At 33.8% G+C, this 16,068-nt stretch overlaps 1 protein-coding gene across 1 annotated transcript in view; it reads left to right on the top strand.

Annotated features, from left to right (window-relative positions):
• Nucleotides 1-16,068, top strand: part of LOC132555605 (contactin-like) — a 31,864-nt gene that overhangs the window by 370 nt on the left and 15,426 nt on the right. Inside the window, exons 2-17 of the mRNA XM_060219955.1 lie at nt 141-235; nt 904-989; nt 1,570-1,718; nt 6,524-6,637; nt 7,537-7,860; nt 8,575-8,670; nt 9,010-9,249; nt 9,461-9,566; nt 10,742-10,926; nt 11,438-11,710; nt 12,804-13,082; nt 13,790-13,953; nt 14,214-14,340; nt 14,683-14,847; nt 15,502-15,657; nt 15,966-16,060. Coding sequence (XP_060075938.1) covers nt 141-235; nt 904-989; nt 1,570-1,718; nt 6,524-6,637; nt 7,537-7,860; nt 8,575-8,670; nt 9,010-9,249; nt 9,461-9,566; nt 10,742-10,926; nt 11,438-11,710; nt 12,804-13,082; nt 13,790-13,953; nt 14,214-14,340; nt 14,683-14,847; nt 15,502-15,657; nt 15,966-16,060 — 2,654 coding nt within the window. The remainder of the gene's footprint in view (nt 1-140; nt 236-903; nt 990-1,569; nt 1,719-6,523; nt 6,638-7,536; nt 7,861-8,574; nt 8,671-9,009; nt 9,250-9,460; nt 9,567-10,741; nt 10,927-11,437; nt 11,711-12,803; nt 13,083-13,789; nt 13,954-14,213; nt 14,341-14,682; nt 14,848-15,501; nt 15,658-15,965; nt 16,061-16,068) is intronic.

Raw genomic sequence — 16,068 nt, 5'->3', positions numbered from 1 at the left:
AAACTACAGTTAATTACATTAGAACTCGTAATCTTAATATAGATATCTACATACCAAATGAATTTAATGACATCCGACACTTAAACAAATATCTGTACATTTCTTCAGCATTTAGTTGTCAGTTATATACCATTTTGTAGATTGTCCTCTTGGATGGTTTCTCCACTCCCAAAGCTGCTACGAGTTTATCAAAGATCCATTAGCTTTGTACGAGGAGGCAGATAAGACATGCAAGGTAAGTGCAACTAGAAAAATGGATACATGGTGTGAAATATCAATGTCCTAAAACGAAATTAACTGAAATTTATTGTTGTTTCAATGGGCATTGTTCGTCACTCCGATAGAGATATCAGCTACTAAAATATTTCATATGCATTGGATTCGTAATATATATGCTATACACAACATCATCAACACGCCATACTGTTTCTTAATAGATTAAATATTTCTATTTACTATTTAACACATCTATAAACTTACATTGCACCGTAGATGTCATACACTGTTATCAATACTTATAAAGAAAGGTTATACTAACTTAATTGTCCAATAACTTTATCAAGTGCTTTATAGATAGAAAGATGAAAAGCGATACGAAATAATTTATCGATTTATAATCTTTTAAACGAAGAGAAAATTCTCCTCTAAATGTATAGCCTAACTTTACAACAAATGCATCATTAAATTTATCTTAAATACTGCGATTTTCGAGGGATCTATTGTCTCACCATTGTAAAAGATTGCAAGTGAAATAAAAAATTAAAAGTTGATGCATCGAAAATAAAACTAATAAAGAATACCATGGTCTTCATGACTTCTTATTCATAATACCACGAAAATTTGAGCCGTAAAAAATTACCGTATTTGAATTAATAATCAATAAGAGCTTTGTTTTCATTTAAGGGAAAAGGTGCTGCCCTTGTCAGCATTAACTCGTATGACGAACACGTCTTTGTCACACAGCAACTGAAGATGATCGACATTGCGAAGTAAGGACTGCAACCGCAATCACCTCTGACAATGCTAGCAATGCAAATAATCACCTCAATTTTGATATATATGAAATGGTGAAACTTGTTTGCTTTGTTGAATCCCCAATATGCATTGCATTAGATAATTCATATTTTGTTTAAAGAACTGCGCTATCAATTATGATTTAGAATGATGAAGATGAATAAAATAAACTGATATAAACCATAATCTCATACATTTTAATCTCAAATTCATCACATCATATAAAATTTCGTCTGCCAAAGGCATTGATCTTTATTTATTTTTGCATATCCAACAAACATTGGTTAAATCGGTTAAGCAATCAAAACTGATTCCTAAAATTCTACATTCAATTTTGTTTAATTTTAAAGGGCGAAACTGCCTTAAAACGACTTTTTCTGTGCCTAATTTTCGAAAATGTTGCCAAAATAATAATAATAATAATTGTGAAATGTTGTGTTATTACCTTTTTGTTTATGCTCATCACATTTGGAAATAGCTATGCTTGACGAAAATAGACCAATGATACAGTATTCTGATGTGTATTAAATATACATCAAAACTTTACCATCACAGGCGTTACACATGGTGGACCAGTGGCTCTGAACTTGATGGCCGCGTTAAATGGGAAGGTGACGGTCAGTTCGCTGACCCGAATTTCGAGTACTGGCTGACCACTGCACACAAAAGTAACCCAGCAATCCATGTTGTATACGCTTACTCATGTAAGTTTTTGTACTGTCACATTCTCAAAACAAATGTAGCTAATTTTACTTGATACTTAAACTGTTCTGGAATCAAAATTCAAGAAAAAATTTCGATCAAAAATTTACAACAGTGAGTCATGTACAAACAATGTTTTGGTATGGAGATATTTTTGTTTTTTCGAATCTTTAGAAAAAAAACTGTAATTAATAAAAAAAATCGACAGTTTCATAAGTTTCATAGCACATAGATCTAAGCGATACACGTGACATCTACTCAATAGACTCTTTTACACACAATGCACTTGGATTGTATTTCGTATAGCTGCTAATGTGGTCATCCAAATGAAAAATAAATACAGTGCTTTTCATAGGATTTAAGTACACAATAACAAATAATAATAAAATGTATATTCAACAGACACCACGTGAAAAAAATGTTTCTTTTAATGTTGTAATGCCTTGCTTAAATTATGCATTCCTCTATGCTCTTTCCTGATGTTTAAAAACGTTTAGGAAAAAAAATTAGTTATACGACTTGTGAAGAAAAATCCAAAACATCTGATGCTATATTTGATCTTAGATATGAAGTTAAGACTTATTTTATGCCGATATGGTTTAATGTCTGCCAAGTTCAAGGCTGAGCAAATTACCAATTGACAAATACTCACGGAACACATTGTATCCTTTGCAAACTATAACATGAGGATGTACCACAAATTATACTAAATCCATTTACCCGAATACTTTATGCGGAGGTTATAAAGTTAAGGTATATTATTGTCTTCAATCTTTGCCATAATAAGACTTAAGTAGACGTTTAAGGCAATGATAAACTATGAAATGAGACTGGTAACAAACTTTTCCCCTCAGATCTGATAGCTGTCTTGACTTTATATTTATTTGTAGCGGAAGAAACCAATTACTTGTAAGTCATTTGTTAACAATTTGGGATAGCTGAGCAATAAGGCATATTGATGGTATAAAATCAAAGAGTTTCTCATGAGTTGTCACATCACCCATGTCATGAATAGATTGAGAATATCTGGTGCAACTATGTTTTACGTCGGCATGAAGAATTGATGGCACTTAATAGTCCCCGTATTGACAAATGACCCAGTTGACTTTTTCTGCTTGATTATGTGCTACTATTGTGGTGTTGAATCATAATACTCGCTTGATGAATTCAAACAGACATATGTCCGCTTTTTTGTGTGCTTGAAATTCGTTAAAATTGTCTGATGTTGAAGATTTACGAGATTTATTGAGTCGATTGGATTATGTGCAAAGTGCGTTCTAGATTTCACCTCTAAATATCCTGACGAGCCTATGTTATTTTACATAACTCGTGTCAATTACTACACTACATTGTATTTAAATATACCATTCACTTACGCGCCATCTTATATATTGATATTGATACAATGCCAGTACACGTTGTGTAGAGGTGAACTAAACTGTTCAGCAGAACATGACTTATACTGGAACTTTTTATCTCATGTGAAAATGACTGATACCGTCTCTTCCTATCTAGATTTTCAAAGTCCATCTCCAGCACCATGTTATTAAATGGGGGTAGTTTTAATGAGAAGGATCGAGACGATGGCAATATCGCGGAAAACTGTGCTTAAATGTTAAATGCAATATGATGATAGATCCGGTTCGACAACTTGATTGATAAACTTTGTTAAAAGTAAAAATATATATAGTCATTCGAACAATTTCAAATCAAAAGAAAATATGGTGTTCAGAATATGAAGTTATTTATTTAAAGAGAAACATGTAGGTATTGTTTATATCAGATGTAGTGATAATTTATGGGTTATATTCAACTTGGTTTTGAATTTCAAGAAATAAGAATAAATGCTTCCTTTGATACTGAATCGCAAGTTTATTGTTCGTTTGTCAATTGTTACCGCCGATAAAATGTTATCTCTATTACTTATATCCTTATTTCAAATCCTCTTAATTTTACTCATTAGTAACACATATGTAATTAGTGAAATGTAACATATTATATATTGATGTAATGCAACACGGATACGATAACATATTTTTGGTGTCAGAGACCAAGAACACATTCAAGTTCCTCAATAACACGTTACGTAATTATCAATTCCTATTGATGTTACTGAATATTAGATAGTTAAACTGTCATTTTTAATGACTTGAAATGCCAAACATGAACATCAAATGATTTAACGGACGTCAGCCGATATTTGTGTATAGGTAACAACATACCATGAATTGAAATGATGTAATTTTCTTTTACTGGAAGCAATAACATGGAAGAAGAAAATATGCAAATAACATCCGTGAATAGATCTTAGAATAATAAAAAGAATCGATTGATTTATACATCCTTGGAATATGATATGTCATGTTATCTTGTTAATGAACCTTATCGGAATCTTTGATGTCTGTGACGGACATTAAAATCTGATCAGTTTTATTTCTTTACCTAGTATGATTGAAGAAATAATTGTGCGACCATGTTTGAATGTTGACATGTCATGTTCGAAATAGTTTTAAATAGTTTGCACAAAAAAGTTGATTATTGTAATGTTATTGAGACATAACACAAAAAACGGAATGTAATATAAACTTCTTTGTGGTTTATGTAAGACTTCACTTCGGTTTGACCTTCATCGATAACTTAATACAAATGAAGACCTATCATTATAGCTTTATCGCAGATTGCAATGTTTTGAAAATTTATGATGTCGAACTGCGTTTGTGATCACCAATTAAAATAAAGCTGAAAAGCATTAAGGCGTATAGTAATGCATACAACAGATACATATCATGCTGATATTGTTAAATATTTGCATTCCTTTAATGTCATTGTATGAACTGATGAAAAAGTATCGATATGATACACATTTAAAATGATTTACGTTTCGATGAATTAATTTTTAGATCGCACGACTTTACATCCACATATAACACGCTTTCAGATATATGTATTAATAGTGGTCTACATAAGAAAGTAAGCGTGAACAAAATAGTTCTATAATAAGCATCATACCAAATTAAGTATGTTGAAAACAGCAACGTTGTGATTAAAAAGAAAGTTTTAAAAATTCGACTTCCGCATGCAATAAAGAGTAAAATCGTCCTTAAATATAAAATTTCGATGTGATTTGTTCTTTTTTGTGGCAGAGATATCTATGCACACATCACCCTTCATTTCTTATAAAGTTAAGAGAAAAAATCAAGCGCCTCGGAAAACTCTGTTAAGGTGTGTTTCTCCATCAGGACAATGCCACTGTTCATAGGTCTATTATTCCCATGGCTGCCTCCAGACTTTCATCTTTTCCCAAAATTGAAAAAGGCAATTTTCGGAAGTATGCTAATTGTGTAATAATGGTAATATGTTCCTATTACATATTACACTGGTAAAGGCGTCTTAAGTAGGAATTGATAAAAACTAGTGGCACATGTTTTTCAATATAAAGAATTTATTGCAAATAACTTTAGAAGATATAGACACCTACACAATTTATGACAGATGTTCATGAAAAAAATTAAGCATGAATGTTGCATATTTATCGACATGTAAAAGAAACGTATCCTCCAAGTTTTGGAAATTTCACTCAAATGTTTCATTTAGTTTATACAACCGATGAAGACATGGTTATAATATATTGGCTAATAGAAATTTAGAGTTAGCCATCATTACTAAAAGAGAAATATAGTCATTGAAATGTTCCGACTTTAATAACGAGTATAACTATGTCGGCATTTGACCACTAATTCATTCAAACGTGAATAGAAAGGAAATGCATATGATTTCATGTATTCAACACTGCAAACAATAGCTTATTGATATTGAAGATTACTGAAATTTAATTGGAGGCTGATTTTTGTTTCAGTATATATGAGCGCCAGCTCGACATGTCAAATACAAATCTATTGATCATTAGTAGCAGAAGTTTGTTAAAACAGAAAGGGTTCAGTATTAATCTTTACGAACAGCGTTCCTTGCATTCCTTTTTCTACCCCATGACATTGAAAAGATCGAATATTTTACCGGAAACATCTTCGATGACATGTGTACAACAATGACTGTGACAAATTAACCAAATTATGGGCCTTGGAACTTGAACACAATATCAACAGAATCGGTAAAATGTATTCAATCAATACAGGGATCCGCGCTTGTACATCGGAGACTGTCCTTAAAGCTGTTGGTTGGACGTTGAACAATAAAAAAACCATACCCAAAAGACATCGATCAAATCGCCAAATACATCATCGAATGATCATCCCGTGGTATACTCGAAATGAAATAACTACAGTTGAATGGCCAGATTTGGAATTTTGAAGGAAAAAAACATAAAACATTAGATTTAGTATGTAATAAAAATACAAGCACTTGATACATCCTTGGATTTATTTCTGATCTTCTGTTTTTTACAATTTCAAAATGGCGTGCAACATTAATATTCTGCTGTAGAATTTGATCATTATTACGCAAACTGATGCTAAGAAATAGGAAAACACTTTCTTTGTAAGACATCTGAACGTCTTTATGTTTGTTTTATCAATTAACGTGCACATGCTATAAAAAGATTGCTTCATCACCTCCACATGTGTAATACTAAACTCACACATTAGTGTCTTTGCATTGCGACTGCAATTAAATTTGTATATTTCTAATTCTAGAAAAATGCCCGACTGTGTAGGAGGCAGAGAAACTGTACGTTTTAGAGAATGAAAAAAAATGGGAGCCCATTGAAGATATAATGTATGTAAGAATTTAAGAAGTTTTGTTGTAGCAAAATATAGATATTGAATTTTCAGAACTTTTGTACTTTCCACAGATCAAAACCCTGGTTACTGGTGGGAGAAGCAAACCCGAAATGTGAAGTCGAGTTACATTTGTGAAATACCCAGGGCAGAAGTTCACAGACTGGTTCAAGACGAGCGTGACTTTAGTAAGTCAGTCATTTTAGCAATCGGTTGGGGTAGGCTAAATGTGAAAATTGACTATAAATTTGATTGAGGAATTGTAGACAAGTTAGTTAGTAGAAAGATTCTAGAGAGAGGTGAAACGTTGATTCCAATGAAATGCAAGCGATATGCGAGACGCAAGTAAGCAACCAAGCTACTAGAGTAGATAGCATTAGTGATATCTTATGAAAGGAAGGCAATTAATTAGAGATTCATCGGTATGGAAAGAGACTTTAGAAACATTTTAGGAAATGTCAAGACTTCAGTGATTTGCTTTACTAAGTAAGAGTGGGAAGTCTTAGTTAATAGGATGACCTCAACAAGTACAGAAATCTGTGAGTGATAATACCTGATTTACAAGACTCAGTAAACACCGATACTTCAGTAGATGACGAGACTTCAGTTAGAAGCGAGATTTTAGTAAGTTACAAGACTTAGTAAACATCGATACTTCAGTAAGTAACGAGACTTCAGTAAGAAGCGAGATTTTAGTAAGATATAAGACTCGGTAAACACCGATACTTCAGGAGGTGGCGAGACTTCAGTTAGAAGCGAGATTTTTGTAAGTTACAAGACTCAGTAAACACCGATACTTCAGTAGGTAACGAGACTTCAGTTAGAAGCGAGATTTTAGTAAGTAAATAGACTCATACATTCACGGAGAAAGAACAATGATTAAAACATTCAATATAATGTGTCATCTATTAATGTCTTATTGCTGAACTAATGGTCATAAAATAGCATTTATAATATTAAATACCAATAAGTACTGATTTGATATAATCATTTCAATTCATGTTTTTGATTGTTCTGGTTTTTTTTTTGTGTGTTTTTTTTTTGTCTCCGTAACTGATATCACTAAAACTACGTGCTTACTTACAAGCTTTTGGAACCGATATACTGGACCCAAATAATGTGCTGACCGGCCCAAAGTTTATCATACAACCCTCAAATGTTGTAATTACGGAGCGGACAACTACAACTTCCTTGGAATGTGTAGCCAGAGGTAATCCCCAGCCAGATTATAGATGGTACAGGGGCGAGAATCAAACGGAAGAGGTGTTGGCTTCCAAGTCGATTACAATCACCAACGGGAAACTGACTTTCGACAATGTATCAGAGACAACCACAGCCGGAGCCTATCAGTGCATCGCGTTCAACGAGTTCGGGTCGACCCTCAGCGATATTGTTCATATCACTTATGGATGTAAGTCATTCCGTTAATTCTAATGCTATAGAAAAAAAAAGATAATAAGCGATCTCATCAAAATTATGTCTTCTTTATTACCTGTTTAATACAAACATTATTTTCCAAATTCAGAATTCATCTCATTTCTAATGAAATAAATGATGAAATAATGCTTGGATCACGGCTGAGTAAGAGAGCTTACAGTATGCAATCAAACTTGTTCGTTGTTAAGTATTGTTAAGGTATAAGCAAAAGATATGATAACGCAGAAAATGATTTATGTACCGCCAAGAGACAACTTTGTTACCGCGATAAAGTGATATGTAAACACCTTGAATTATTGTAACTGTTATCATTTCGGTTCGAAGAATGAGAGCGTGAAATTCCTCTGATTTGACCTTGATATGAATTGCATTTGTGTTGGACGACGTAGACGTTGCTTAAGCTTCCGGGCATATAGCCTTATCAGCCTTGTTCTGTATATTCGCCGTGTATGTCATTTCCTGACCATAGTGTCAACGTAATCTAACAATTTTCAGTTCATTCAAACCAGTATTCTCAATTCATTTTTAACTTGAACATGATCGTATAATTATTTTCAGTGAGGTTCAGATAACAGTTGAAGAGGCTGTCTTAATGTTCTGATATTTATAAACCTGTGTAAGTAAAGGTGAGAATATTAGAAAATATAGTATTATTTGTTGTATCTGATTTTACATTTTAAACCCGCAGACCTTCGCGAGTTTTCCAATGTACAACCTGGGGCGGTGAACGCATCGCAGTATCAAGGAACCTATATGAACTGTAACCCACCTTCATTTAAACCAGGTAAATAACACTCAACTTATCATGAAATCTTATCACATTCTCGTAAATGTCGTAGAAAAAGACTACTTCTTATATACCAGATGTATCATCACTTCTTCACCTCATGCTAGACAGGTTATAAGTAACGCATTCATCTTATAAATGGAATGATACAGGAACCTCTCTTCTCATTAACAGTGCACGAAATATTAATTGTCTGTCACTGGTCTTGTAACGTAATATAACACATTGTTCCACATGCTCACGCATCCATACCTTCCGACAGGATCCACGTTATACATTGTTATGTTAAACGTCTACATAATATAGTGTTGATATAATTGGTCTATATTTTGACAGGTGCTACTTTTCAGTGGATGAGGGAGGGGAAGAATGGGTTGGAATTTCTGATGCCTCAACTGAACAATTACTACTTCATATCACAAGGCGGAAATCTCTACTTCTCGGAGGTCCAGGCTGTAGACAGTGGCTATTATTATTGTTCTGTAACTCTGTCAGCTGGTCAAACAGGCACACTGGCCACCGTCCAGCCTACCAGTTCTCTAAGTCGTGGTATCAGACTCAGTGTCGGAAGTCAGAGTAAGTTATTGAAACATATTATTATGTTATATTTCATACTGGTAAATTAAAGCAAAGGGTATACATGATATTTCTAGAGAAACCAAAGGCAAGCCATGCCGAATAGATATTGTGGACTGTTTTCTTACTTTAGGATATTCACCCATACATTGAAAACTTTATTATTGCATGAGTCAGATGCCAATCTTAATTCTTATTTTGTCATCCACAGCTGCGGCAGATTATCCCCCAGAGATACACGACGGGTTTCCAGTAGTCTACCCTAAAAACCCAGTCCGAGGAATGACTATATACATCGAGTGCTTAGCATATGGAAGGTGATGATTGATCGCTTTTGACCGATTAAGCCTTTTTTCTGTCGTGGAAAATCCGGTTAATCGTCGTCAAATTGTTCTTATTTTTTCGTAATGGAAGATCCGGGTTTGATTAACAGTCAAATTGTTCTTGCATTGTATTTTTCTGAAATGGATTAAGCGGTTTAAATTTTTTTTCTGTAAAGACTCGGTCACACATGCGAAATTCGCAAGTTTATGTTCGTTAACATGTTCAAAAACTAAATCAATACTTGCGACTTTCATGTGGTTTATACAAGTTATTCTGAAGTAAAACTACAACAGGCTACGCAGTAGGTATGTTAATTTAGGTTAATGGACATAAAAGTATGTTGAAGTATGTTATTCCTGAGTACGTTAGGCTAAGTTATTTAACACATGCCTGAGTCCTTAGGTAAATACTGATTTGAAACGCTGTCAAAGAGTTCCTACTTTCCTGTAAGGAAAGGTCCGGTTTGAATCACAGTCGAATTGTTCCCATTTTTCTGTAATGGAAATTCCACTGAAACACAATTTGCATGTAAAATTTAATCAAGTAAATATTTCCATAGGTTAAAGCATACCATCATATCTTGAATTTTGTGACACATAGTACTTTTCTTTAAAAGATGAATACGGAATCGATTTTGTAGGCTATGACGAGAATAGTCCTGACTTATATGGAATATCTTAAACTTAGTTCAGACTGTATTTTTTCTATTGTTCCAAACAATACGACAATAATCTGACGAAACACGACTTCAGCAGTCTTATGGCGTAAGGAGACATAAATAAGTATGACGATTATTTTGGAATATTTACACGGAAATAGAAAAATTACTTATCAAATATCAACGAAAGTCTCTCGAAGTTTAGTCAAACATTGCCCAAAATATTATGACCATTTTATGCAAGCGTATTGGAATGATTTCTTATTAGTTTTTTTGGGATACATAATTATGGACATTAAACGAAGCATAACTGATATATTTCCAGCATTGCAGCGATTGACCATACACTTATAGGATATTCATAGGCATTTGCGAAACCTTCGAGATTATATAATCATACCAGATGTTTACATTTCTTTCACAGCCATTGTGTGCAGAATAAACAAATATATTTTTGCGTGTTTAAAAGACATGTTTCATACTATTTTCATACTATTTTCATACAAATAGATTACCTCTTTACTACACGTGGTCACGCAAGAACAAACCCATGTCGTCACGAGCACGGGCAACTGACCTTAATCGGGTACTCATTATTGAAAATGTCCAGCTTGAGGACGAAGGGACATACGAGTGTCTTGTAAAATCTTCCCGAGCAACAACGTCTGTAAATCAGTTTACTTTGTCGATTGGAGGTTTGTATACAATCTGTTCTCTCCATTGTTTTTTTACTTAAAAGTTCTTTCGTTTATTTGCAACTAAATAATTTAGGCATGGAATATTTTTATGTTAGTTCTATCTTCTGTAGGAGAACATACCACGCATTATTGACAAGTTTTGTTAGTTTCATTTTGTTCCGTTTGAATCACTGTTAAAAGATTTAATCACTGGCAAAAGAGTTGGATATAGCGGAACATAAAAGAAGCTGGAAATATGGAAATAAAAAATCCTTTTTTGATCAAATGTGTTAAAATCAGCAAAACACCTCTTTATATCGGAAAATGACATTGTAACTTGATACAATTGACAATGGCGATTTGACTACTTCAAGATGATGCATTGTCACTATTTAGAATTAATCCAAAGCTTTAACAAAATATGTTATGTAAGAAAAGACGATTTCTAAGCTTTTATTTTTAAACGTTAATGGATTTTGTTATTTTCTCGTCCACTCAGTCTCAAAATGTCGTGATATTCTGTCCTCAGCTAAGCCCTACTTTGTTTCTCCGCTGAAGAATATCCATGCTGACATCAATAGTGAACTGACATGGCGTTGCGAAGCCGTAGCCGTTCCACGTGCTACTTTCACCTGGTACAAAGATTCGAAACCTTTGCTTCCAATCCCTGGTCAATTAGATATCACATCAAACGTACTGAAAATTAACAGTCTTGATCCAACTCGTGACAGCGGCATGTATCAATGTTCCGCGGAAAACACGTATGGAATAACACTGAGCGGCGGACAACTCCGTGTCCTGTGTAAGTTTTATGATAGTTACGACCGCGCTGTACACTGAGGTCATTGTTACCATGTGTAAACGTTGAAATAATGATATAACATATCAGTCGTAAGAATATAATGTTATACCTTAAAAATCCAGTAATAGTGAGCAAATGCGGGATTATTTGTGTAAGAAACTACAGGATTATTTTGTAAGAAACTACAGGATCATTTGTGTAAGAAACTACAGGATTATTTTTGTAAGAAACTACAGGATCATTTTTGTAAGAAACTACAGGATTATTTTTGTAAGAAACTACAGGATTATTTTTGTAAGAAACTACAGGATTATTTTGTAAGAAACTACAGGATTATTTTTGTAAGAAACTACAGGATCATTTGTGTAAGAAACTACAGGATCATTTGTGTAAGAAACTACAGGATTATTTTTGTAAGAAACAACAAGATTATTTTCATATAAGAAACTGCAGGATTATTTTTGTAAGAAACTACAGGATTATTCTGTAAGAAACTACGGGATCATTTCTGTAAGAAACAACAGGATTATCTTCAGGATAGGTATATTTTTGAGGTCGGCCGTTTTTCTGAGGGGAGGGGTATTAGCGAAAAAAATGATTTGATTTATTCGATGGCTGCCTTCATGTGAATTTCTTGTTTCTTTTGAGGAATGTGATATTTAATGATGATGCGACTTCTAAGCGATCCTTCTCAAATTGTTTTTAACTGGTTAACTAATATGATTTACATATCGTTTACATGAGTAGGGATTAGAATGATACACATTTCTTGATTAACCAATCGTTTGGCTTTTTCCAGGCTTTGACTAGAAATCATATATTATGTATTGGTATATTCTAGATATTGATATCCGGATTAATGATACAACATTCATGAATTCACTTTGATTTCAATATTCGGTTAAAATATAGTATCGTGTTTTTTTTTTGTTTTTGTTTTTTGTAATGTGGAGATATATATATATATTGAACCAACAACATGGCAATATCATCAGTCGCATTATGATTTGTGGTCCATATTTGTTCCGTGATTCATATATATTTTCATTTTCATTACTTCTTTGTTTTACTTTCCCAATACGTTTTTTTTCAGCCGTGAAACCATCGTTCATGAGATATCCATTACCCATGACCATGTATGGTGCAATGAACGGTAATATCACTATACCATGTCGACCGGAAGCAGCTCCAACACCTGAGATCACCTGGCTCAGAAATGGTTCTCCTTTAGGATCACGGACAGGATTGGAAATTCTTTATAACGGAGACCTTAGGATAACTGGCGTTCAGCTTTCGGATGAAGGATTGTATACCTGCAGAGCTTCAAACGAAAATGGCCAGGCTGACAGTAGCTGTCAGCTGACTGTGATAAGTATGTAATTAGTACTTAAAACGCTTACTGTGATCATTGTGTTACCTGTATCGTTCCCGTCTCACTTTAATCAGCTCTCTTTAGAACCTATTCTAAGTGGATTGAATGAGAGAAACACTTGTTTGATATTCGAGATTTAGTTCACAGTTCCTTATAAATGATTTGCAAATACCTATTATGCACACTACCTGAGAGTAGAGAATTCGTGTTTCTCGAAAAGCTTTCCCATAATTAGGGACAATCGAGATCTTTTCCAATAAGATCGTAATATTGTTCAAAACAAACCATTTACGCATACAAAATTAGTAGATATATATTTCACGATGTATTCGCAAATTGTAACATCAATACAATTTAGGGTTGTATTTTATACTGAATTGATAATGCAGTTGAGAATGGTTAGCTAATTTTGATGACGTACAATTCTTATCATTGCCTTCTCTGTTTATACACCGTGGCTACGTGATATCGACTAATTCTTATGCATTCGTGATATTGATGACGTCATTAGACATTTGAAGTTATCTTATATTTTGAAGTCAATATCGCCGATTTTGCACATGAACAGGTTTACTCACCTCAATACCATTGACAAAAGAAAAAATAATATGAGATCGAAATTGTTGATATGAGTACAAGGAAAAAATTGTTAATAAATTCTTTATAAAACATTATGTTTAAAATATTTCACATTCCGGTTTTTGTAGACCAGATGTCGTTTATACACACACCTTTACCTACGACTGTAGACTATAACAGCACAGCTTTCTTACAATGTGAGGTGTCATACGACACGAGGTATGATCTCATTTACCGCTGGACCCATAATAATCGTGTCATCAACATCACTGAAAACGCACACTATCGACTAGTAAGTATCCATGGAGAATCTTCACATGGCTGGCAACGGTTGGTTTAATTCCACTTTTTAATTCGATGCAACTTGGCTAATTAGTTACTCTTCTGTAATTTGCTTAAATAAAAAGTTGTCTCAAGATGCAGGAAAAAGCTTACCGTTCCATCACAAATGACATCTCTTCAGTTTGTTACTTGTAAAAACGCTAAGGAAAAGTTTTGCCATTGTAAAATAGAACGCGGAAATCAAGCTGTAACGATCCAATTCCATTACAGGGCGAGAGAATAAACATACGGGGTCTTTACATAATGTACGCCGATTTCCAACATACTGGATACTACGAATGCCAGGCACTGACTACTCGGTCAATTATCAAGAGCGGATCAACACTGACGGTGAAAGGTATTATATTTCACTGATTCTAAAAACAGTCAGGGCAACAATGATCATACATGACTGGTCAAAAAGGGAAAGTCTAAGATGTTATAGCGATTTACACCATACCTTACCAGTTAATAACAAACACATCTCTGCTCTTTATTACTCTACGAATTCAACATCTACTACATAACATTTTGGCGTTAATATTCTGTCAAAACACGAAACATTTGAATGCAATTGTGATTGTAGTAACACATCAGACTTTATTTCTAAATGTTTTAAATTACCGTCAACATTCTGTTTTCTGTTTATCTATCAGCGTAATTGAGTACAATGTAATGACAAATTTGTTTAAAATACAAGGACCACCCGGAGAACCCTCTGGAGTCTACGCTGATCTAAACAGTAGAACCCCTCATTCACTGCGTCTCAAATGGACACCGCCCCCAGATCATGGCAGCCCGGTGATTTATTACATCATCGAGTCAAAGACACACTACAACCCTCAGTGGATAGTGCAAGTAGCAAGTAGGTATTGCCGAAACCAAGTCTAATCGAAAGCGATTGGATTTCGATATAGGATGCAATCTTACAGCCACTTGTTATATAATGAAATTCTTTTCTTGACTGAAACGTAATATATGTATGAGGTACATCTTTATGCAAAATATCACAAGATGTGTTTGTCTCAATGTAGCAGATTTTGCGTATACCGTATAATTTGTTTAATTTCGCGGTTATTTCGGCTTAGGTTACTTCACTAGTATTAAATATCACGCATTACCCAGTGTACTTGTATATAGGAATAACAGATATTTTAGGAGTGTTTTTTGTGATTCCTATTATAATATTGATTTTGCTATTACATGGATTATGTGTATATCGTCATTCATATATAAAGCGAATATTTATTTTCTTCTTATCCTTTTGAGTTTTTTTGTTGAATGTTTAATCATGTCAGATTATACGATGTTATTATATTTTCCAGAATCCAATCTTCTGTTCATATTTTATTTCAATATTTTGAAAATTATCTAGACATATTTTAATTGTACCGATTGTTAGTAATAACGATATGCAATATTCTGTATGTAATGTAGAATTTTTGCAGTGTGTTTTTTTCATATAGATATATCAGATACTAAGACAAACATTAATTTGCACGTGACAATTTGCTAACAGATATCTCGGAGCAGGACGCCCTGTTATCTGACCCAGTAAGTGGGATGGACAAGAGATCGTTCCTTGTTACAGGGCTGAAGCCATTCAATGACTACTTTTTCAGAATTAGGGCTGTAAACAGCTACCCTACTCTCGGACCACCTAGTATTGCATCAGGTGAAACTGTATTCCACTATTAGATTTTAACTTTAAAACACAAGTAAACAAGAAAGTGTATGTACAGACTTATAATGTACTGTTACTATTTATCATTTAGAACAAAAATGTGCAAATGTGCTATTGTTTCTTAATATATTCATATATTGCTTACATGGGCATTGTGCATAGTATTAATGCATATCATAATATTATTTCCAAGTCACAATTCATACATCCTGAATCATTCTGTTCTTTAAGATATCTTCGTAAGTGTGACTTGGTTTTGTGTCAATCCGTATTAACAAGTAAGAAACTCTTTGTTGCAGATTCTTACCACCTCAATGGTGCAGCACCTGTTGTTGCCCCAAGAGACGTAGGAGGAGGCGGTGGCACCGTCGGTGTTCTTACAATCACTTGGTCGGTCAGTAT

Source organism: Ylistrum balloti, unplaced genomic scaffold (genome assembly GCF_031769215.1).
Source record: "Ylistrum balloti isolate Yb309-2 unplaced genomic scaffold, AGI_CSIRO_Ybal_v1 Utg370508, whole genome shotgun sequence".
NCBI lineage: Eukaryota > Metazoa > Mollusca > Bivalvia > Pectinida > Pectinidae > Ylistrum > Ylistrum balloti.
This window is presented reverse-complemented; position numbering and strand designations above follow the sequence as displayed.